Raw genomic sequence first — 25,300 nt, 5'->3', positions numbered from 1 at the left:
ACAACTACTGAGCTCATGAGCCTCAATGAGAGCCCGCATGCCTCAAACTACAGAGCCCACGTGCTCTGGAGCCTGCATGCCACAACTAGAGAAGAGAAAACCCCCATGCCACAACTAGAGAGAAGCCTGCTTGCCACAACGAAGAGCCTGCACGTTGCAATGAAAGATCCCGCATGCCTCAATGAAGATCCAGCATGCTGCAACTAAGACTCAATGCAGCCAAAAATTAAAAACAAAAAAAAAGATAAAAACAATTATGTGGGACAAAGAGACACTCTATATATTGGTAACAAAGCATATTAGAGCCAGATGACCTAACAATTATGGATACATATGCACCTACCAATACAGCCCCAAAGCGTAGTGGAAGGGATGAAGCTAAGAGAAGAAACAGGTCATGAGTATTAAACTTTCTAACTCAAGTGTGGCTTTTCTAGACAACAGAGTAAGCATAGAAGAATAATCCAGGATAGAGATTCCAATGTAGCTTGAATAAGAAGGCTGAGCTAAAAGAAACAGACAACATTGACTCACAACAGTTTGGGAGGGTTGACCTAATGCAATAGGAGAAGTGGAATTCATTGTGTAAATATTAAGAGGAATATTAAATTATTTCAGATCCTATGATTATATATTTAGAAAACCCAAGATATTCTCTGAGAACAATTAGTATTAATAAGAGAACTTATGTAATGACTGGATAAAAGATAAATATACAAAAAGTAAGTTGCTTTTCTCTGTGCCTAAACTCTTAACAGAATGTGAATAAATGCAGAGGTATATGCAATGTTCTTGAATGGAAAAACAATATTACAATATGCTAATTATTCCTAAAATAAAATAAAAATCCAATCCAATTCCAATCAGAATTCCAATTTTAAGGTTACTATGGCAGAATAAATATCCAAAAATAGTGAAAAAGTTTTGGAAAAGAACAGCAGTAAAGGAACTTGCCTTTGCAGAAAGTAATACTATATGAAACTACAAGAGTCAAGTGTAACAGGCTGGGTGGGCACACAAACAGACAGAGTCCAGAAACAGAGCCAAATACATTTTGGGGAAGTTAATGTACAGCAAAGTTGGCATTTTAGTTCAGTGGGAAAGGAATGCTTTATTCAATAAATGTGCTAGAATACCTCATTCTCAATCCAGAGAAGCAAAACTAGATCCTTAGCTATTATTCGTAAAAATTTCAAATTGATTATAAGACCTAAGAACAAAATTTAAAAACAAATATGGGAACATATGCTAGTAACTTGGCACTCCAGGAGAACTTCTAAAGTGAAAAAGGACACTCATTAGCCATGAATGTATAGTAATGTAAACATTCTGTAAGGCAGAATACCCTGTGAAGAGTCATAAGGCAAAAAATGCAGTGGGATGTATATATAGACATGAGTATACATATATATGTACACAAAATGTTTTTAGTCTTCATTATAAAGAATGCTACAAATTGATAAGAAAAATGCAAACAAATCAATGGAGAAATGGGCAAAGTATGTGAACAAGCATGTCACAGAGGGGGAAATCCAACTTGGCTAACAAGCAAATGACAAGATGAAAGTTAAAATACACTATTTTTTGCCCTTCGGAGTAGAAAAACAATGTAAAACCATCATGAGAACACCCAGTCCTGGAAGAATGAAGGGAAACACCCAGTTTCACACATGGTGAACAGAAATGTGTTTGGGAACGAAGTCTTGAAGTTATCAAATAAAAAAACACATATGTTGGCACAGCAAATCCACCTTGGAAATGCCAACCTATAGAAATAACAGCACTAGTACATACAAATTACAGGTACAAACTTTATTTTAGCAGTGCCTATAGTGTCAAAAACCACCACCAACAACAAAATCCAAGAAAAAACAGAATCACGATGAGCAGGCATGGTTTAAAAATGATCATATGCTGTGGAATAAAATATTTAGAGAGAATGTTTGTGATTTATTTTTCAATGAAACAAGCACTCTGCCAAGTGCATTATGTGCATTCGACTCTGATGCGTTTGCACTTTGAACAAGCAAAGTAAGAAGGAGCAGAGAAGACAGAACAAGCTGGGGCCACTGGTCAGTCTCCCTGAGGTTTGGGAGGTGTGGAGAAGAAAACTCTTATGTTTCTTTTATAGATCTTCGCATTGTTTCCTTTGTTACAATGAGCTTTTCTCATTTCTGTAATTAAGACATAGAAAACGAAGCACATCGGATGATGAACATCAATCTCGAACAGGTTTGGAGGCTTCTATGCTACTTGAGAAATAATTGCAGGGGGCTTCCCTGGTGGTGCAGTGGTTGAGAATCTGCCTGCTAATGCAGGGGACATGGGTTCGAGCCCTGGTCTGGGAAGATCCCACATGCCGCGGAGCAACTGGGCCCGTGAGCCACAACTACTGAGCCTGCGCGTCTGGAGCCTGTGCTCCGCAACAAGAGAGGCCGCGATAGTGAGAGGCCCGCGCGCCGCGATGAAGAGTGGCCCCCGCTTGCCACAACTAGAGAAAGCCCTCGCACAGAAACGGAAACCCAACACAGCCAAAAATAAAATAAAATAAAATAAATAAATAAATAAGAAGACCCCAAGATCACTATTAAAAAAAGAAGAAAAGAAAAGAAATAATTGCAGGGAGCAGAGATGTTGGATCTGGAAAAACCAGGACTCCAGGAGGAATGTGGGGTCCCAGAAAAGTGGACACACTCTCCAATTTTTCTGAGGCGGGAACGGAAGCTGTAAAGGAGTATGAGGTGTGGTGCCCAGAGAGCGCCATCTGCCTGCAGCTGGGAGGCGATGACCTTGCCCTTCTGTGTACCCCCACCCCAGCCCCCTCGCAAGCCAGGGCGGGTCCCTCAGCTGGTACCTTGGGCGATGTCGTCCTGCCTGGGCGGGCAGGGCCGTTCGGCCGTGTGCGCAGGTGGGGGGTGCTCTCGCTCGGGCTGCTTGGGGCACCTGCCCTCGTTGAACACAGGCGGCAGGTTGGCTGTGTGCACCTGTCGGAGCTGCTCATAGTCACTCAGAGCGGCCGTCAGGTCCCAGTTTTTGCCTGGAGACGAGAAATGACAAGACATTACAATACTGATGCATGAACAATGGTCACATTTTAGGAAAGAATCACGCAAAGAAGGGTCTCTGTTAGCACGTGTTCACTCTTGAACTCCCCACCAGTAGTTCTCATTTTTCTTTTTGTTCTTTTCTGTTTTTGGTTTTTCACTCAATGCTTTTTAGTATACTCACAGAGTTGTGCAACCATCCACACTATACGATCCCAGAACACTTTTCATTACCCTGAAAAGAAACTTTTTTTAAAAATTGAAATATAGTTGATTACAATGCTTCAGGTGTATAGCAAAGAGATTCAGTTATACATACACATACACAGATCTATTCTTTTTCAGATTCTTTTCCATTGTAGGTTATTACAAGATATTGAATATAGTTCCCTGTGCTATACAGTAGGCCTGTGTAGTTTTAGTTCTCAGCTTTTGAAGGAGTAAAATGGCCTGACGCGTACTCTCTAAGAGTAGAATTTCACACCCACGCCTGAGATCCATCCCTCTGAAGTACGTGATGTACCTACAGTAGTACATCATGTAGTATCTAAGGATGCTAGCCTTAGATTCACACACCCTGCAGAACATTCCACGCCTCTGAAAACTAAGTCATAGAGTTTAATTTCCAAGGGGAGCAAAACATTGAGTGCAAAAAAAAATAAAAAATAAAAAATGGAAAAGAAGTTCCCAGTGGAAAAAAAAAAGGAATGAAAGGAATTCTCATGTTTTCTTTGGGCTTTTGCTCAGTATTTCACCTTTTTCTTGAAGCTTAGCTTGGAGAGGGCAGAGCCTCCAGGGGGCTGTGTGGGAGGCTCGGTGGGAGGCGACCTCAGAGCTCAGGTGCTGAACTGGGTGAGACTCCAGGCGGGACAGCTGTGCCCGTCCCAGGCAGCGCTCAGCAGGGATGGGTGCTGGGGGTTCACAGCATGAGGGGGAGCTCATGGGGGGCTGGACTCAGTGTGGAGGCTCTAATCCCTGACTCTAAGACTTAGTGGACTTCGAACAGAAGGAAGGAGGTGGCACACACCGCATCCGATTCTATTAGGCAAACATGTGCTTCTTAAAGATTTTTTTTTTTTGATATGGACCACTTTTTAAAGTTTTTATTGAATTTGTTACAGTTTTGCTTCTGTTTTATGTTTTGGTTTTTTGGCCAGGAGGCACGTGGGATCTTAGCTCCCTGACCAGGGATTGAACCCACACCCCCTGCACTGGAAGGCGAAGTCTTAACCATTGGACCCCCAGGGAAGTCCCAACCATGTGCTTTTTAAAGGCAAAGAATTAAAAGCTTAGCTCTAATTTTAAAGAGCGAATAAAATCTTATCCTCTCCCGATTAACTTCAAATTGCAGTATTCACTATATTGACTAACAATACGATGAATTATGCGGTGTAGACAACAGAATGAGGCTTTGAACGTCTACGATAATATCTGAACATCTTCCTCTGGTCTTTCTACTTTTTTCTGCTGCAGACTTGATACTATCAATCAGAATGTTTAAATTCTATCACATGGACATGTACAATTTAATCATATTTTTTTCCTCCACAGTCAGCTAACAAAGACACCACTGAAGCATCTTTGCACATCTCAGTGGGGAAGAAAAGGAAACGAAACCATCCGGGTTATTCAACAAAACCCTAGCAGGGTCTGGGGGCACTTTTGTAAGTGGTGACAGGTGGGGACATGGGTGGAGTGCAGCCCCACTACTGTTAGTAGTTGTATCGTGCAACGTGGCGGTGATGAGAAAGTCGTTTTAGGGGAACCAGCTGAAGCAGAAATGCAAGCATGCACTTTCACTCTTACACACGACTAACAATCACAGTGTACACACATTGCCTGTCTAAGTGCTTTCGAGTCTAAGTGCTTGTGTCTATCAAATGGACATCCTCGTTCCAGGGTGCAGTCCAAGAAGGGCAAGACAAGGCCCTGCCTTAGGGACATTATTCCTTAGCAGGGGCAATGACCTGGGTGGGCACCTTGCCCTAAAGTAGGGCCAAGGGTGGCAGGTGCCCCAGGGAGGGCCAAACCTGTGTCCGGGAGGAAAGTCAAGGAGAGGGGAGGTGGAGGAGAGGCACCCGGATTGCGATCCTATCACGAAATGCAAACACGTTAAATATGGGAGTGTGTATTAGCAATGACACCAGCCCCACAAATCCTGGTTGTGAAGGGAAAGAACCTGCATGGAGCACCCAGGTGTAGCCGGGGGTGTCATCGTCCCCGAGCCCCACAAGGAGTAGGCACTGTCCTGGCTCCTCACAAACAGAAAGTGAGGCTTAGAGGATTGCTACACCATAGTGTTTGCATATGAACCCTCCATTCTGGATCTGTCCACCAAGCTGCATCTCCCCTGCAGGGCTGCCATGGACATAAGACCCAGTCCTGAAAGAGCTGTGGCCCCCCAGCTCCTGCTCTCAGGAGCCAGCCCACTGTGCTTCTCCCACCAACTGGAAAGAGCCTGTTCTGCTGTTCCTGTCTGTTCCCAACAGGAGACCCTTTCGGAGCCCCCTGATCCACGTTCCATCACAGGTGATCAGACCCGAGTATGAAGGCAGGACCACAGCGCTCATGCGTGGCTTCTGTGGACCAGAACTCCAGGGTGGGGGTGTGTTCCCACCGTGTGCCTCTGTTAGAGTATCAGCTGGGGCAACGCCGAGAAGCACGTGTCCAGCCATCAGCAAAGGCCGGTCCGCTCTTCTCTCCCACCCGGGGACCTCTCACTCGCTGATTTTTCCCACTTGCTCTTGCCTACACTGTCTTCTCCCATCACTGCCCTGGACTCCTGTTCACTTTGCTACACACCTGCCCGTATCCTTAACCAGCAAGCATCCTGGTTCTAACCTGGGCCGCACCTCTTAGCAAACGGGGATCCAGTGTCAGGTGAGAGCGAAGATGGAGGAGGGGGTGGCACTGTCCACAAAGCCCAGCTCCCAAACGATCCCCAAATGCTCGATTTCAGATTTTAGAGAACTCCTCAAGGATCCAGGACTCCAGGGTCTGTGCACTTGAAAAGGGTCCAAGAGGCCACTGAGAGGGAAGCAAGCAAGACGGAAGGAAGACAGACACACTCATCAGATGTTTAGGGGGTCAGAGCCCCTCGAGATCTGCTTCCTGCTCTGCCCAGTCCCAAAGACTGCAGCTCCGGACAACCAGGAATGCCAGTGGTGACTGACAGATGTGTGGACAGGGGACACCCAAGGGATGAGCTTGACACTGGAGGGTTGTACAGGTTGTATCTAAAAGCACGAAACCTAGAGGAGAGGGACAGGAGTGGGCCCCTGGTGGCCTGGGAGCAGGGTTTGGTGCTCAGAGAGCATACATTTCAAGATCCCCTTTCATCTTCTCCACTGTAAGTCTTGGAGGGTCCCAAAAGGTGTCGCATGGAGGGAGGATGAGGTGGAAGGGCACACAAGCCCACCATGGTGACACCACCACAGTGATGCAACGGGCTAAGGCCAGAAGGAATCCATAGCCAGGTGACTGGGGTGGCCACAGGCTGTGAGCCCTGAAGCCAGCACACTCATTAGAGGGGGGGATCAGTCCAGCAGAGCAGTAAAGAGCTCAGGCTTTGGGCCTGGACCTGCCTCCTGGCTACTTCTGTGACAGTGAATACAGAATACCACCACGTGAAACCTTGGGTTACATTTCTGAACAATTGGGATAATAAAATCCACCTGATGAAAATTCCTAGGAGGAGTAAGTGAGGTGAGGAGACTACATTTGTAAAGTTCTTAGCACACGGAAAGCAATTAGTGTTACAACCATTTATGATAAGTTTTCACTTATGCCTAACTTCTGTCACTTATGGTTGAGATCCAGCTGGTAAGTGACAGAAGTGAGATTCAAATCCAGGTCTGTCTTGATCAAAACCTAAGCTTTTGGGGCTACAGTTCCTTTGAACCTGACTTTGTTTTGGGAGTCACGGCTCCTGGCTGCTGACCACCCTTGAAACCTCCCTCTCCCGTGGCCGCCCATCATGACTCCATAACAGGACTTGCCCTACTTCCCAGATCCCTCCATCCCCACCTTGCCACTGTTTTCACCTGCTGGGTCCTTGCTCTGTTCCCCACAGACTCACCTGTACTATGTGAAATTCTCACTCAGGTGTCACTTGTGCCATCTCCCAAACACCGGCAAGCCACCAGGCTGCTGGGAGGACACCAGAAGGCCTCTCTCCAACACGACATCTTAACAGACCCCTTTACTATGACTCTAAACACTCCATGTCCCCTTTTCTGGCTGCTTTGCCTTTCCCTGTCCTTAAAGCACATGGATTCCCTCCACTTTTCTTCTTGTTTTTCTTTTCTTCTCTTAATTTATAATATATTCTCTTTTGAAGATTAAGTCCATCTCTATGGGAATAATCATAAATCTAGTTACAGTTTGTATCCTAAGCTTCAAGGCCAAATGTTCAAAGATGGCAGATACTAGTCAACTATCCAATCTCTATTCCTGTCTGATTCTATATGCACAGAATCCTAATTTATTTGCAAGAGCAATTTGCACAGCTAGAAATATTCATTTTTCTCCTGCAGCCGACCTGAGGGTTTCCAGTGATGTTCCAACAGTATTTCTCCAAGGAGAGTATTTCTGGTAGGACAGTATCACTGTCTGGAAGACCTCAAGGAGATGGAGACAGTTGCCTGATAAATGTTTCCTTCCGGGTGCCGCCTCAGTTTTTTATTGTCACATAGAGCAGGTGACTGGGGTACCAGCAGGTACAGGTTTTACCCTCTAGCACAGTTTACTGGTGATGTGCTTGTGCTTTAAACTTTTAATTCATTTTATTTTTTATTGTCTTAAGAGGAACATCAAGCAGGGTCTGATCTCAGGTTAAACAGCTTATTTTGTTTTGTCTCTAAAGCTTCACATCCATTAAGGAAAATGATGAAGCAGAGATATATGAGCCCACAGGAAGATGTGAAACAGGAACTGACTAAACTCAGGGAAAAAAGAAAAGAGTTAATTTCAGAGAGGAAGTCCAGTTATAAGGGACCAGACAGAAAACAAGTACAGATAGCATAGTAAGGACCATAAAAATGAAAATTAGTAAAGTGAGCAAAATGAAATAGAAATAAGGAAACAAAGGGTTACAGGGAAATGGTAGATAGAGATTATAGGTGAAGGAAATGCCACGTACACATCACTGGAGCCCAAAGTAAGAAATCTAAAACAATGGAAAAGAAAAAATAATTTAAAAACTATGATTAAAAGAGAAAACTTTTTTTTTTTTTTACCATATGGAGGTACTTTATTATTTCCTTATAATCAGGCAATCTCAACAAAATGGTATGCTAATTAAATTTGTAAAATGCTGCGGTAATAAAGTTTCACGAAATTTTAAGACAAGGAAGAGCATTTGTCACATGAAACCACATCACATTGGACGGGCACTGTGGTTCACATTCTGGGTACTTGTGATTCCCTCTTTTGCTGATTCTCAAAAAGAGAAATTAAAAAAATACATGGTACCATGCGTATATATTCTACTTTATCTCATCATTTCAGAAAAACTTATTTGCACACAAATGTAAATACTAAAACAATTTAAAACATATAGTCTTCTCAATATCCTTTCATTAATTAAGAAGAAGCAAAAATGGATAGCCATCATAGAGTGATCTTGGGTATCCAATCAGGGAAAAGTGGAGGAAGATCAGGAGCAGAGGAGATGGTAGTTTTTGGAGAGAAATCTAAGACCAGCAATCACAGATTGAGCCTTTCAAAAGAGAGAACTTCTGACATAAATACTTGATCCTACACACTGAAAGGGCACATTGTATATAAGGAAACTGTCCTAGTATAATCAATACAATGATATAGCCTTATAATATTATTATGTTTTAAAGATAAAGAGAATTATTTGAATATTTCAACAAAAAGGAAAAACAATCAGGCTGGTAACATACTTCTTGGCAGCCAAATTCAATGCCTGAAGATAATGGGCCACATTTACAAGATACTGAAAGAAGTAAAGAAGTGCGAGCTAAGAATGTTTATACCCATATAGGCCATTCCTTCATGGATAAAGGCTACAGACAAATCATTTAAAACACGTCTGAGTTCAGGAAATATTAGTCAAATGGATCTTTCTTCAGAAAACTACTAGAAGATGAGTTCCAGCCAATCAAGAATGAATGGAGGTTTGGCAAAGGGAAATTGAGGTAGTACTAAATGTATTTAACTGTACACCTAAGTAAAAGCAAAGGTACAGATACAAATGACAGAGAAGAACATTCTGCCAAAACAAAAATGGTAGAAAGAGGCTTCCCTGGTGGCACAGTGGTTGAGAGTCCGCCTGCCAATACAGGGGATACGGGTTCATGCCCCGGTCCGGGAAGATCCCACATGCTGCAGAGCGGCTAGGCCCGTGAGCCATGGCCGCTGAGCCTGTGCGTCCAGAGCCTGTGCTCTGCAACGGGAGAGGCCACAACAGTGAGAGGCCTGCATACCACACACACACAAAAAAAAATGGTAGAAAGTAGAAAGTAAAGTCCACTTACAGTTGCTTCGGCTGTACTACATGGGAGTACAAAATAGTACTTAAAGTCAGCAGATCAAATATAAATATGTGAACATACATAATAGTACAAAGGAAAACACTAGAAACATGTGAACGACATACTACTAACTAAACTGGATGGTAGAAGAGAGAGAGGGAGGAGGAAGAAGATATAAACTAGTTTTATTGAGGCAGATCATTGGAACCAACTATAAGGAAAAGGGAAAGAGGCTAGTACATCAAGGTAGCAGTTTTAAAAGTAACCACTAGATAAAAATATAACTTTTAAAAATAAAAAGCTAACTGATTCCATTGATCTATATGTCTGTTTTTGTGCCAGTACCATACTGTTTTGATGACTGTGGCTTTGTAGTATGGTCTGAAGTCAGGGAGTATGCTACCTCCAACTCTGTTCTTCTTTCTTAAGATTGTTTTGGCTATTTGGGGTCTTTTGTGTTTCCATACAAAGTTAAAAAGTTTTTGTTCTTGTTCTGTGAAAAATGCCAATGGTAATTTTATAGGGATTGCATTGAATCTGTAGATTGCCTTGGGGTATATGGTCATTTTAACAATATTGATTTTTCAAATCAAAGAACATGGTATATATTTCCATCTGTTTGTGTCATCTTCAGTTTCTTTCATCAGTGTCTTATAGTTTTCATAGTACAGGTCTTTTGCCTCCTTAGGTAAGTTCATTCCTAGGTATTTTTTTTTTTATGCAACGGTAAATGGGATTGTTTCCTTAATTTTTCTTCCTGACCTTTTGTTGTTAGTGTATAGAAATGCAAAAAATTTCTGTGTATTAATTTTGTATCCAGCAACTTTACCGAATTCGTTGATGAGCTCTAGTAGCTTTGTGGTAGCATCTTTTTCTATATATAGCATCATGTCATCTGCAAACAGTAACAGTTTTACTTCTTCTTTTCCAATTTGGATTCCTTTTATTTCTTTTTATTCTCTGATTGCTATGGCTAGGATGTCCAAAGCCAAGAAATAAACACAGGCACTTACGGGTCAATTAAACTATGGCAAAGGAGGCAAGAAATAAGGGAGAAAAGACAGTCTCTTCAATAAGTGATGCTGGGAAAATTAGACAGCTACATGTAAAAAAATGAAATTAGAACATTCTCTAACACCATATACAGAAATAAACTCAAAATGGATTAAAGACCTAAATGTAAGACCAGATACTATAAAACTCCTAGAGGAAAACATAGGCAGTACACTCTTTGACATAAATCTCAGCAATATTTTTTTGGATCCATCCCCTAAAGTAACAGAAATAAAACCAAAAATAAATAAATGGGATCAAACTAAACTTAAAATCTTTTTCACAGCAAAGGAAACAATAAATGAAACAAAAAGACAACTTATGGAATGGGAGAAAATAGTTGCAAATGATGTGACTGACAAGGGCTTAATTTCCAAATAATACAAACAGCTCATACAGCTTAATATAAAAAAAAAAAACCCAATCAAAAAATGGCAGAAGAAGCATAAGCCTCTTAGATAGCCTCATCCACCAGAGGGCAGACAGCAGAAGCAAGAAGAACTACAATTCTGCAGCCTGTGGAACAAAAACCACATTCACAGAAAGATAGGATGAAAAGGCAGAGGGCTGTGTACCAGATGAAGGAACAAGATAAAACCCCAGAATAACAACTAAGTGAAGTGGAGATACGCAACCTTCCAGAAAAAGAATCCAGAATAATGATAGTGAAGATGATCCAGGACCTTGGAAAAAGAATGGAGGCAAAGATCAAGAAGATGCAAGAAATGTTTAACAAACACCTAGAAGAATTAAAGAACAAACAAACAGAGATGAACAATACAATAACTGAAATGAAAAATACACTAGAAGGAACCAATAGCAGAATAACTGAGGCAGAAGAACGGATAAGTGACCTGGAAGACAGAATGGTGGAATTCATTGCTGTGGAATAGAATAAAGAAAAAAGAATGAAAAGAAATGAAGACAGCCTAAGAGACCTCTGGGACAACATTAGACACAACAACATTCGCATTATAGGGGTCCAAGAAGGAGAAGAGAGAGAGAAGGGACCAGAGAAAATATTTGAAGAGATTATAGTCGAAAATTACCCTAACATGGGAAAGGAAATAGCCACCCAAGTCCAGGAAGCGCAGCAAGTCCCATACAGGATAAACCCAAGGAGAAACATGCTGAGACACACAGCAATCAAATTGGCAAAGATTAAAGACAAAGAAAAATTATTAAAAGCAGCAAGGGAAAAATGACAAATAACATACAAGGGAACTCCCATAAGGTTAACAGCTGATTTCTCAGCAGAAACTCTACAAGCCAGAAGGGAGTGGCATGATATACGTAAAGTGATGAAAGGGAAGAACGTACAACCAAGATTACTCTACTCAGCAAGGATCTCATTCAGATTCAATGGAGAAATCAAAAGCTTTACAGACAAGCAAAGGCTAAGAGAATTCAGCACCACCAAACCAGCTCTACAACAAATGTTAAAGGAACCTCTCTAAGTGGGAAACACAAGAGAAGAAAAGGACCTACAAAAACAAACCCAAAACAATTAAGAAAATGGTCATAGGAACATACATATTGATAATTACCTTAAACGTGAATGGATTAAATGCTCCAACCAAAACACACAGGCTTGCTGAATGGATACAAAAACAAGACCCATATATATGCTGTCTACTGGAGACCCACTTTAGATCTAGGGACACATTCAGACTGAAAGTGAGGGGATGGAAAAAGATATTCCATGCAAACGGAAATCAAAAGAAAGCTGGAGTAGCTATACTCATATCAGATAAAATAGACTTTAAAATAAAGAATGTTACAAGAGACAAGGAAGGACACTACATAATGATCAGGGAATCAATCCAAGAAGAAGATATAACAATTATAAATATATATGCACCCAACATAGGAGCACCTCAATACATAAGGCAACTGCTAACACCTATAAAAGAGGAAGTCGACAGTAACACAATAATAGTGGGGGACTTTAACACCTCACTACACCAATGGACAGATCATCCAAAATGAAAATAAATAAGGAAACAGAAGCTTTAAATGACACAGTAGACCAGATAGATTTAATTGATATTTATAGGACATTCCATCCAAAAACAGCAGATTACACTTTCTTCTCAAGTGCACACGGAACATACTCCAGGATAAATCACATCTTGGGTCACAAATCAAGCCTCAGTAAATTTAAGAAAATTGAAATCATATCAAGCATCTTTTCTGACCACAGCGCTATGAGACTAGAAATCAATAACAGGGAAAAAACCGTAAAAAACACAAACACATGGAGGCTAAACAATACGTAACTAAATAACCAAGAGATCACTGAAGAAATCAAAGAGGATATCAAAAAATACCTAGAGACAAATGCCAATGAAAACACGACGATCCAAAACCTATGGGATGCAGCAAAAGCAGTTCTAAGAGGGAAGTTTATAGCTATACAAGCCTACCTCAAGAAACAAGAAAAATCTCAAATAAACAATCTAACCTTACACCTAAAGGAACTAGAGAAAGAAGAACAAACAAAACCCAAAGTTAGCAGAAGGAAAGAAATCATCAAGATCAGAGCAGAAATAAATGAAATAGAAACAAAGAAAGCAATAGCAAAGCTCAATAAAACTAGAAGGTGGTTCTTTGAGAAGATAAACAAAATTGATAAACCATTAGCCAGACTCATCAAGAAAAAGAGGGAGAGGACTCAAATCAATAAATTAGAAATGAAAAAGGAGAAGTTACAACAGACACCACAGAAATACAAAGCATCCTAAGAGACTACTACAAGCAACTCCATGCCAATAAAATGGACAACCTGGAAGAAATGGACAAATTCTAAGAAAGGTATAACCTTCCAAGACTAAACCAGGAAGAAATAGAAAATGTGAACAGACCAATCACAAGCACTGAAATTGAAACTGTGATTAAAAATCTTCCAACAAACAAAAGTCCAGGACCAGATGGCTTTACACGTGAATTATATCAAACATTTAGAGAAGAGCTAACACTCATTCTTCTCAAACTCTTCCAAAAAATTGCAGAAGAAAGAAAACTCCCAAACTCATTCTATGAGGCCACCATCACCCTGATATCAGAACCAGAAAAAGATACTACAAAAAAAATTACAGACCAATATCACTGATGAATATAGATGCAAAAATCCACAACAAAATACTAGCAAACATAATCCAGCAACACATTAAAAGGATCATACACCATGACCAAGTGGGATTTATCCCAGGGATGCAAAGATTCTTAAGTATATGCAAATCAATCAATGTGATACACCATATTAACAAATTGAAGAATAAAAACCATATGATCATCTCAATAGATGCAGAAAAAGCTTTTGACAAAATTCAACACCGATTTATGATAAAGAACTCTCCAGAAAGTGGGCATAGAGGGAACCTACCTCAACGTAATAAAGGCCATATATGACAAACCCACAGCAAACATCATTCTCAATGGTGAAAACCTGAAAGCATTTCCTCTAAGATCAGGAACAAGACAAGGTTGCCACTCTCACCAATATTATTCAACACAGTTTTGGAAGTCCTAGCCATGGCAATCAGAGAAGAAAAAGAAATCCAAATTAGAAAAGAAGAAGTAAAACTGTCACTGTTTGGAGATGACATGATACTATACATAGAATCCTAAAGATGCCAGCAGAAAACTACCAGAGCTAATCAATGAATTTGGTAAAGTTGCAGGATACAAAATTAATGCACAGAAATCTCTGACATTCTTATACACTAGTGATAAAAAATCTGAAAGAGAAATTAAGGAAACACTCCCAGTTACCATTGCTACAAAAAGAATAAAATACCTAGGAATAAACCTACCTAGGGAGACAAAAGACCTGTATGCAGAAAACTATAAGACACTGATGAAAGAAATTAAAGATGATACCAACAGATGGAGAGATATACCATGTTCTTGGATTGGAAGAATCAGTATTGTGAAAATGACTATACTACCCAAAGCAAAATACAGATTCAATGCAATCCCTAAAAATTACCAATGGCATTTTTTACGGAAGTAGAACAAAAAATCTTAAAATTTGTATGGAGACACAAAAGACCCCGAACAGCCAAAGCAGTCTTGAAGGAAAAAAATGGAGCTGGTGGGCTTCCCTGGTGGCGCAATGGTTGAGAGTCTGCCTGCCGATGCAGGGGACACGGGTTTGTGCCCCGGTCTGGGAAGATCCCACATGCCACGTAGCAGCTGGGCCCATGAGCCATGGCCACTGAGCCTGCGTGGTGAAAGTCTCGCGTACCAAAAAAAGAAAAAAATAAAAAACAAAAAACAAAGCGGAGCTGGAGGAATCAGACTCCCTGACTTCAGACTATACTAGAAAGCTACAGTAATCAAGACAATATGGTACTGGCACAAAAACAGAAACATAGATCAATGGAACAAGATAGAAAGCCCAGAGATAAACCCACGCACCTATGGTCAACTAGTCTATGACAAAGGAGGCAAGGATACACAATGGGGAAAAGACAGTCTCTTCAATAAGTGGTGCTGGGAAAATTGGACAGCTACATGTAAAAGAATGAAATTAGAACACTCCCTACCATTAGAACACAAAAATAAACACAAAATGGATTAGAGACCTAAATATAAGACCAGACACTATAAAACTCTTAGAGGAAAAAAGAGGAAGAACACTCTGTGACATAAATCACAACAAGATCTTTTTTGATCCACCTCCTAGAGTAACGGAAATTAAAAAAAAAAATAAACTAATGGGACCTAATGAAACTTAAAAGCTTTTGCACAGTAAAGGAAACCATAAACAAGACGAAAAGACAACCCTCAGAATGGAAGAAAATATTTGCAATCGAATCAACGGACAAAGGATTAATCTCCAAAATATATTAACAGCTCATGCAGCTCAACATTAAAAAAACAAAAAACCCAATCCAAAAATGGGCAGAAGGCCTAAATAGACATTTCTCCAAAGAAGACATACAGATGGCCAAGAAGCACATGAAAAGCTCCTCCACATCACTAATTATTTGAGAAATGCAAATCAAAACTATAATGAGGTATCACCTCACACCAGTTAGAATGGGCACCATCACAAAATCTACAAACAACAAATGCTGGAGAGGGTGTGGAGAAAAGGGAACCCTCTTGCACTGTTGGTGGGAATGTAAATTGATACAGCCACTATGGAGAACAGTATGGAGGTTCATTAAAAATCAAAAATTAGAATTACCATATGATCCAGCAATCCCACTACTGGGCATATATCCAGAGAAAACCATAATTCAAAAAGACACATGCACCCCAATGTTCATTGCAGCACTATTTACAATAGCCAGGTCATGGAAGCAACCTAAATGCCCATTGACATACGAATGGTTAAAGAAGATGTGGTACCTGTATACAATGGAATATTACTCAGCCATAAAAAGGAACGAAATTGGGTCATCTGTTGAGACATGGATGGATCTAGAGACTGTCATACAGAGTGAAGTAAGTCAGAAAGAGAAAAACAAATATCGTATATTAACACATATATGTGGAGCCTAGAAAAATGGTACAGATGAACTGGTTTTCAGGGCAGAAATTGTGATACAGATGCAGGGAACAAACGTATGGATACCAAGGGGGGAAAGTGGCGGGGTGGTGGGTGTGGTGGTGTGACGAATTGGGTGATTGGGATTGACATGTATACAGTGATGTGTATAAAACTGATGACTTATAAGAACATGCTATATAAAAATATATGTATTATTCAAGTCAAAAATAAAATGTAATAAAATAAAATGAACATATTGTTCGAAAAAAAATGGCTGAAGAAATAGATATTTCTCTAAGGAAAACATACAGATGGCCAACAGGCACATGAAAAGATGCTCAGTATCACTAACTATTAGAGAAATGCAAATCAAAACTACAATGAGGGGCTTCCCTTGTGGCGCAGTGGTTGAGAGTCCGCCTGCCGATGCAGGGGACACGGATTCGTGCCCCGGTCTGGGAAGATCCCACATGCTGTGGAGCGGCTGGGCCCGTGAGCCATGGCTGCTGAGCCTGCGCGTCCGGAGCCTGTGCCCCACAACGGGAGAGGCCACAACAGTGAGAGGCCTGCGTACCGCAAAAAAAAAAAAAAAAACTACAATGTGGTATCTCCTCACACCCGTCAGAATGGCCATCATCAAAAAATCTACAAACAATAAATGCTGGAAAGGATTTGGAGAAAAGGGAACCCTCCTACACTGTTGGTGGGAAATAAATTGGTACAGCCACTATGGAGAACAGTATGGAGGTTCCTTAAACAACTAAAAATAGAGTTGCCATATGATCCTGCAATCCCACTCTGGGCATATATCTGAAGAAAAGTCTAATTTGAAAAGATACATGCAACCCAGTGTTCACTGCAGCACTATTTACAATAGCCAGGACATGGAAGCAACCTAAATATCCATCGACAGATGAATGGATAAAGAAGATGTGGTATATATAATACAATGGAACATTACTCAGCCATAAAAGGAATGAAATAATGCCATTTGCAGCAACATGGATGGACCTAGAGATTATCATACTAAGTGAAGTAAGTGAGAGGAAGACAAATACCATATTATACCACTTATATGTGGAATCTAAAAACATGATACAAATGAACTTATTTACAAAACAGAAATAGACTCACAGACATAGAAAACAAACTTATGGTTACCAAAGGTGATAGCAGGTTAGGTGGGGAGAGATAAACTAGGAATTTGGGATTAACATATACACACTACTATCTATAAAATAGGTAAATAATGACCTACTGTATAGCACAGGGAACTATACGCAATATCTTATAGTAACCTATAATGGAAAAGAAACTGAAAAAGAATACATATATATGTATAACTGAATCACTTTGCTATATACTTGAAACTAACACAACATTGTAATTAACTATACTTCAATAAAAAATAATTACATTAAAAAAAGGAAAAAGGGAAAGAGGATAGTACATAAAGGTAGAATTTTAAAAAGTAACCACTAGATAAAAAACATAACTTTCCTAAATATCAGAAAAACATTTAAAAATAAAAAGCTAATAAAATACAGTGAAAGTCATTTAAATATTTATATATTAATAGTAAATATAATATGACAGAATTAAGACCAACCATATCTGTCATAGCAATAAATTTAAACAGGTTTAATGCAGCTATTTAAAGATAAGGATTTTCATATTACCTCAAAAACAAAGATCAACTTGTGCTGTATATGGGAAATATATTCAGAAAAGTGATTCAGAAAGGTTATAACTAAAGGGGAGGAACCATGGTTTATCAGGCAAAGATAAAACAATAGCAACAATAATAAAACAAAAGGCAATATAGGGGTCATAATCTTATATCAAACAAATAGAATTTAGGTCAAAAGGCATTAAGTAAGATGCGGAAGGTCACTTTATAATGCTAAAGGGTTCAGTCCACAGTGGAGACGAATTAATCCTACTTTTTTATTTTCTGTAGTTTTGAGGTCTTGCTGACCCGGGAGAAATCGCCCTTCTCAGAACTCTCTAATTCTTGGTGATGGCAAATGACTCCCTGCAAGCATGCCTTTCATATGAAGAAGGAGCCAATCCAGAGTCCACACCCCCAACCACCGCCTCTGTCAGGCCCTCATGCTCTGGGCCAATGTTCCCTTTGTGCTAGACACCCAAGGCCAGAGACAGCATATGGCAGCCCCTCCACCCTGGAACCTGCTGCAATGATTCACACCAGCCAATACTAAATCCGCCTACCCCACCTTGCCCATTCCTTCTGGCAGAAACCATAGTAAATCCTAGCCCACATGTTCCCCTCAGCCCCTTTGCCTTCCGACCCTGGTGCTTCTCCAGGTGGCCCTGGGTGCCATGCCTCCTGCCTCTAGGGAACTGGGAGTAAAACTTTCTTGCTTCATGACAGTCATTTCTGTGTGTGTGTCTTACCAGACCCGGTTAAAACAAATCCCCAGCACATATTAAAACAAGACATAAGAAATACAAATGTATGCATATTAAATAAAAAGTAGAAACCATATAAAACAGAAGTTACCATGAGACGCTAAGATAAACACACTGACATGGACTAGTAACAAAAGAACACCTGCTGTTTATGGCAATAGCTTCTAAACCCGTGAGACAACCACAACAAAGGTTTGCTTTTTGCTCAGCCCACGAGTCTGCTGTGGGTTGGCCCCCGATCTGTGTCACACCTTCTCACTTCAGGATTCAGGCTGACAGAGCAGCTGCTCTTAAAAACTGCCCATCAGTGTGGCAGAAGGACAGAGATCCCTGGAGCATCTCCAACTAAGGATCAAACACTGGCTCAGAAGTGACACCTCATTTGTGTTCACAACCCCGTGGCCGGAACTAGTCAAAGGGACCATCCAACGACAGGGGCCAGGAGGGGCAATGCACTCATGTCCCCACTAGGGGGAGGCAGAGAGCCAGACATAGTCTGTGAACAGCCTTGATGCAAAACTGACATACATGAAAAATAGCCTTCTTATATAAACAAAAATAAGTTAGAAGACATAATGGAAGAGAACATTCCATTTATGATGGCAACTAAAAGAAAAAAAAACCAAGAAATGAACTTAAAAGAGATGTGTAAAACACACAGGTGGAAACATTATAATATCCCTGCAAGGCACAAAAGTAGAACCGCACACACTATGTTCTTAATTTGGAAGACTCAGTATCATCATTTCTTCCTAAGCTAATTTGTAAATTTAATATGATCCTGTAAGAAATATAAGCACGTTTTTTTTTCTTCTTGGAATCAGACAAATTGAGTTTAAAGTTCATTTGGAAAACTAAGCAAGAATAACTAGAGAGGCTCTGAAACATAAGAGCAGTAAGGAGGGAGGGGCACTTGCAGTCACCAAACCCACTCCACTGCCTCAATAATTGGTATATGAACAATCAGACAAAACCATGGAATGTAAGGGGAAGTCCTGGAGAGACTTAAATACATACAAAATGTCAAAAGGCAAATGTCAATCTGGGAAAATGTTCGCAACTCCTATCACATACAAGGCGCCATCTCTGAGGCAGTTCTGTTCCCAAGAAAATCTGAGGAGGGGGCATGCTGTGGGGGATGAGGCGGCAGGACTGGGTGGGAACAGCAGCTGACCCATCAAGAAGGTTCAGTAGGGCCTTGGCTGAACTGGCAGGTGGCATGGGAGTGGGGGTGGCCCTTCAGAGGTGTCCGCAGTGTGGTAAGGGGCCAGGCCATTATACTCAGACATAAAGAAGGCACCACATGGAGGCGCCCCCAGGAGGGGGAGAGTCTTGGGTGAGGTGATATTCTCTGGCTGGGATGTCACCTGCAGAGGCCTCAGCTGTGAGTCCCAAGCAGCTGCGGCTCCCCATCTGGGCACACAGAGCAGACATGACACCCTCTGTTTTCTCCTGTGTGGTGTGTGTGCATGCATGTGCATGTGTGTATGTGTATGTGTTATGCCCAGAAACCAATAAGAAAAAAAAAATGATTAACTACTCAAAAGACACACAGGCAAAGAACATGAACAGACAGTTCACACAGAAAAAGAATTTCATATGTCCATGAAACATACGGAAAGATGCTTGATTTTATTCACAAAAGAAATGCAATTTACAAATATACTAGAAAAAAATCTGAGAAGTTATTTCACACATATCAGAGGGGCAAAATGAAAAGTTGGCAAGCACCTGGTTACCAAGTTAGTGTGCAAACCATCTTGCTCAGCTGCTGGCTGGTGGAAGTATGGGATGATATATCCCCCAAGCAAGACAATTTCCCAGGATTCACCAAAATTACAACACCCTTATCCTGTGATTCAGCCAACCCACTTCTGGGAATTTATCCTGTAGAAATACCTATACACATAAATATGAGGTATGTACAATATGGTCACTGCAGCATTGTTTACAACAGCAAAATAATGGAAACAAGCTAAGTGTCCATCTATAGAAGAATATTTAAGTAAACCACAGTCCACTCCCCTGACATAATGTTCTGTTGTTACATGAAGGAATGATGTGGGTCCACGGGAAGGTCTCCAGCATACACTAGGTGCGAAATAAGCAAGGTGTCAAATATTCATAATGCCACCTTTTGAGTAAGGATAGAAAAATACATATATGAATGTTTACTTGCATCTGCTTACACAAAAACTGGAAGATTAAATAAGAAACTAACACAAGTGGTGACCCAGGGGTCAGGGAGGAGTCGGGTAGAGGGCACAGAAGAGCGTACACTTCCTCTTTTAAGTTTTGAACTGTTTGAATACATTAGTTATCTAAAACAAACAGCAAATAAAATTTAAAAAGGATTTAAAGTAAATTACCCAGTATTTTAAGTATTTTAGAGTGAGAACTTTTCCATAATGTTTCATCTGCCATATTGCTATAAGTGGAAGATCTTATTTACATTTGCAGGAAACAATGTCAAATTTCCAGGCCATTAAATGCAGACAGAAATAAAACCAATTGAAATAACCAGTCCTCTAAGCTAGCTGGTAATTATAAGATCAGTTTTAGTTAGTTTATTTTTATAGAAATGTGTAGAAGGAAATTAGTCCAAAGGCTGCCTCAACTAATCTTCCAAGAGGTCATAGTTCACCAGATGCTTGTCCAAATATAAAAAAATCATAATATAACCAAATTATATGACTGATATTTTGCATATAGAAAACTTAAAAAACATTAGTATTATTTTGTATTCCATTGCCAACTATACAGAGGCTAGTACGTGCAGACAATTTAAACAAAGGTTGAAGGACAAGAGATGTTATATTTGTGAAACTTCATTCTCTGACTCGCTGCAGGATGGCTTTTGTGATCACTGCTCTATGAAGTAGCTCTTTTCAAAATGACCAATGACTTTGATGTAGACAAATCCAAGGTCACTGATCCGCCCCCATTCATATAGCTGACCTCTCAGCCTCCTTCTTGATTCACTCTCTTTTTGGGGGTGGTGGGGGAAGCAGTATCTAATGCACAGCATGGTGTCTGTCACTCTCACTTCTTTCAAGACACTACATTCTCTTACTCCAATGGCTGCTCTATTCCTCTCCTTTAACAGCGTCTCTTCCTCCTTCACTAAATCTCTAGATGTTGTCATTCCTCAGTGCTCAAATCTGGGCCAAACTCTGTTGGGAGGTGTCGGAAAAGAATTTTTATTTCTGATTTAAAGGAATGTAGACTTAAGAGGAGGGTTGCCTTGTGCTGTTACTCCCCATTCTTACTGACTGGAACACAGATGTGAGACCTGGGGCTGTGGCAATCATCTTGCAAACATGAGGTAACAAGCATGAACATGAAAAGGACAAGAGCTAAGAATAGCTGAGTGAGGGGAAAAAAAGAAGCTGAATAAGAGTTTGGATAGATTACTGCCAGCAACCAGCTAACTAATATAGAGAAAAGAGTCAGGAGGCCAGAGGACTACAATGAGACCTAAGTGTTGTGCATGAGTACAGGGTCTGACATAGGAGGACGTCTAACTCAGACTTGGAGGATGATCAGAGGTGCTCTCTGGAGGATGTCTCATTTGGCTGAGACCTCACAGCAGAGTAAAAGCTATTTTGGCAAAAAGTCAAGAGCAGGTGAGCAGAGAGAGGATAGCACGTGAGTAAACCTGGAAGTATCATCACCTGGCACATTCAAACACTGAAGGCAGTTATGTGTTAGTGAAGCCCAGATGGGAGAAGACAGGAGAGGCCTGGTTAGGGAAACTGAAGGATGCAGGGAGACGGAGATGCTGAGAGAGCGCATTCCCTAAAGGGTCTTGTGAAGTTTGCCATGAAGTCTGGCCTTTATCCCAGGGCAAAGACCAGTCACTGAAGCATTCCCCAACAGGAGTGGGGCTGGATCAAATTTTTATTGTAGAAAAATTAAGTATTTGCATTTAAGAACAATCACTCTGATAAAACAGCAGACTGCATTAGAACTGGGCCAAGCTAAAGGCAGAAGGAACGTTAGGGGGTGACTGTAGCAGCACAGATGAGAGATGAGATGCCCCCCCCCTCCACCGGCGACAGTGAGGACGGAGAGGTGGGGGTTCTCCCAGTGTTTGACCCTCAGGGAGGGAGTGGGGAGGCAGGCGTCCAGGGCCAAGCTGACTGGTCGAATGGCTGGCTGAATTACGGTAATCCACAGGGGGAGATGACTCAGCCACTGAAGAGAATGAATGTGCACATACAACTGATGTGAGGGGGTTTCAGTGAAGGATTGTTGACTGAGAAAAGCACTACGATGAAAGTGTGTTCTATACAATCACCTTTGGTGACAGAAGGACCGGCCCTGCCTGGTCCATGCCCAGCATCCACGTGCTTTCCTGCCCCCGCTGTCTTTGCACACCCTGCCTGCAATGCAGGAGAGGAACCCACGGAGCTGTTCCCAGAATCCCCTTCCTGGTTATTGTTCTGGGACGGCCTCCAGTGATAGGTATTCATGCAAGATTTGCAGGAGCACCTCAGGCCAGTTTTCTACAGAGGGTTGCGAGCAGATGCCTGGGCAGAGAGCAGGCTTGAGGCTGGCTGGAGGTTTGGGGCCATGCCCCGAGAAGCTCCTGCTTTGGTGATCCAGTCACTGGGTGGGTGGTGGTGGAGGTGCCTGGGACCCCTGAGGCTGCGAGGACTCCCAGTGAGTGCCGGCGACCGCCCTGCACAGCAACCTGTCCTGAGCACAATTTCCTCCAAGGGTGCACACTTCTGTGGCTTCCTAACCCTCTAGCTCCCATCCCCCCGGGAATACTGGAGTGGCTTCCATCTTCCCCACCCAATGCTGATGGATACAGGTGGTACTGGATGCGGTGCCAAGAATGCAGAAGTACAGAGATGAGACTGGTTCTCTGCCACTGTGGGAGAGCCAACAGGACTGTGGTGGGCTCCCCTTCCCACTGCACCGGGCAGCATGCTGGACAAAAAGGCGCGAGGGGCTTGGCTCCAGGCACGGCTGTGGAATCAGAGCCCTCACGACCTCCCTTTAGGAACCTCTGAGCTCATATAGCTATGCTGTTGATTCCAAATCTAGACCTTTTTGATGCTGCAAGTGGCTGAGTTGTGCAAGCTTAATTCAAAGCCTTGCCAGGTTTCCCATGAACAAGGTAGGACAGTGAGCAGGAAGGATGAGGGCTTGACAGCTGCATGGGGTCCTGAGAACATTGAGGTGGGTTCTAATGAACGTGGGGGCCTTGAGTCTCCTGAGCCAGCAGAAGCACCCCTCCTCCCTTGACTGAGGCTAGCCCCCTGCTGTCTGAAGACCCAGCAATGACCTTGTCTGTGCAGATGCCCTACAGGGAGATGCCCAGCTCTTTTTAGTTTTCAGATTTGTAACTAGGAAGATGGCCTGGGAAGAGGTCTCACACACATCAAAAGAGCTGCAAGAATTTCACCAGCAGAAATTTGAAGGAAGTGCAGAGGAGTAGATTTTACAACTGTTAAACCAGGACTTGCCCAGCATGTGAACGGCAGAAAAGGATCCTGAGTTGATGGCACAGACTCTGGATATGAAGGTCTGGGAGCTGGGTGAGGGCAAGTAGAGCAGGGCAAGTGCCCTGGGGAAGGCATTACAAACACCCAAACCAGAGCCGGCCAGGGGCCAGGTTCAAGACCACAACGGTTTGCAGATTTTCCCCCTTACTTTGTTATTTATCTATCGGTAAGATGAACCGAGTACCCTTCTCCTTTCCATGTCATAGAATATAAGGAAGGCTAAGCGTAAGCTCTTAATTCAGTCCTCAAGTTACAGTTTATCAGAGATGGTCACAATCCAACCAGGTGAGGGATGAGCAAAATTCAAGATGGGTCCAGTGCCTCGTGGACTTCCTGTCTCCACGGTTGGTGGGAAGTGAAGCATTTTTACCTGCATGATGGACGGTGACATTAATGTGCTGCTTGCTCATTTAGATATGCGTCAAAGGATGTATATGGGTGGGGATTGGACAAAGGGGTGAGTGCCGGAGAGCCCACTGCCAACTCAGTGGCTGCCTCCCCTGCACCCTTCTTTTTCATTCTCTGGAAATGGGGAAGAAGCCTGCAATGACACTTCCCAGATTGTTTTCCTGACAGGTTCCAAGAAGCACTCATGCAAGGTTTGCAAGGCTGCAAGAGGAGCAGCAGGGACACACAGCTCCCGGGGTCGGGGGGCTCTGGGGAGTCCTGTCCTCAATAGTCCGTGAGTCACAGCTGCTTCCAGAGGAAGCCCTCCAAGGAGGGCTTTGGTGCTTTGATGCAGGAGATGGTGACAGCAGCCCGACCTCGGTGACATCCCTGAGGTTGAGGGTGACTCCCTTCTCACCTGCTTCTCTCCGTGGTTTCCCTGGCCTTCACTCTCCCAACCCTTCAGTGGTGATGTGAGCATCTAGGTGCCTGTATTAAAATCCATCACACTTGCAAAGCTCAAGATTTCCTGACAGATTCTGACTGTATTCATATGTGTGTGCACACATACATGTACATAAACATGTGTGTATGTATATATTATACATATATATTACATACATATCTGTAGATAATTATTTGAGCTTGGAGAAAAATACAGAAGTATACATATAAGGTTGCTAATATGGGTTTCTAGCAGTTGAGAAGAAGACGGTATGGGGAACCAAGCAGAAAAGAAATAAATGATATGTATGTTATAATCTATTAATGCAATATTACACATGTATGCATATATGGATGGACATAATAAAATACAGAAAAAATAGAGAACGGTAGGTGGGGTCTGGGTGGATGCTTGGCAGA

General features: G+C 41.8%; 1 protein-coding gene across 2 annotated transcripts in view; it reads right to left on the bottom strand.

Annotated features, from left to right (window-relative positions):
• The window catches only part of LOC132419776 (OTU domain-containing protein 7A), a 392,208-nt gene that overhangs the window by 98,282 nt on the left and 268,626 nt on the right, over positions 1 to 25,300 (bottom strand). For both annotated transcript variants that reach the window (XM_060003662.1, XM_060003661.1), the window contains one exon: positions 2,855 to 3,037. In XM_060003662.1, coding sequence (XP_059859645.1) covers positions 2,855 to 3,037 — 183 coding nt within the window. The remainder of the gene's footprint in view (positions 1 to 2,854; positions 3,038 to 25,300) is intronic.

The sequence above is a fragment of the Delphinus delphis genome, chromosome 2, assembly GCF_949987515.2.
Source record: "Delphinus delphis chromosome 2, mDelDel1.2, whole genome shotgun sequence".
Classification (NCBI taxonomy): Eukaryota; Metazoa; Chordata; class Mammalia; order Artiodactyla; family Delphinidae; genus Delphinus; species Delphinus delphis.
Note: the sequence above shows the minus strand (reverse complement) of the source record. Positions and strands in the feature narration are given on the sequence as shown.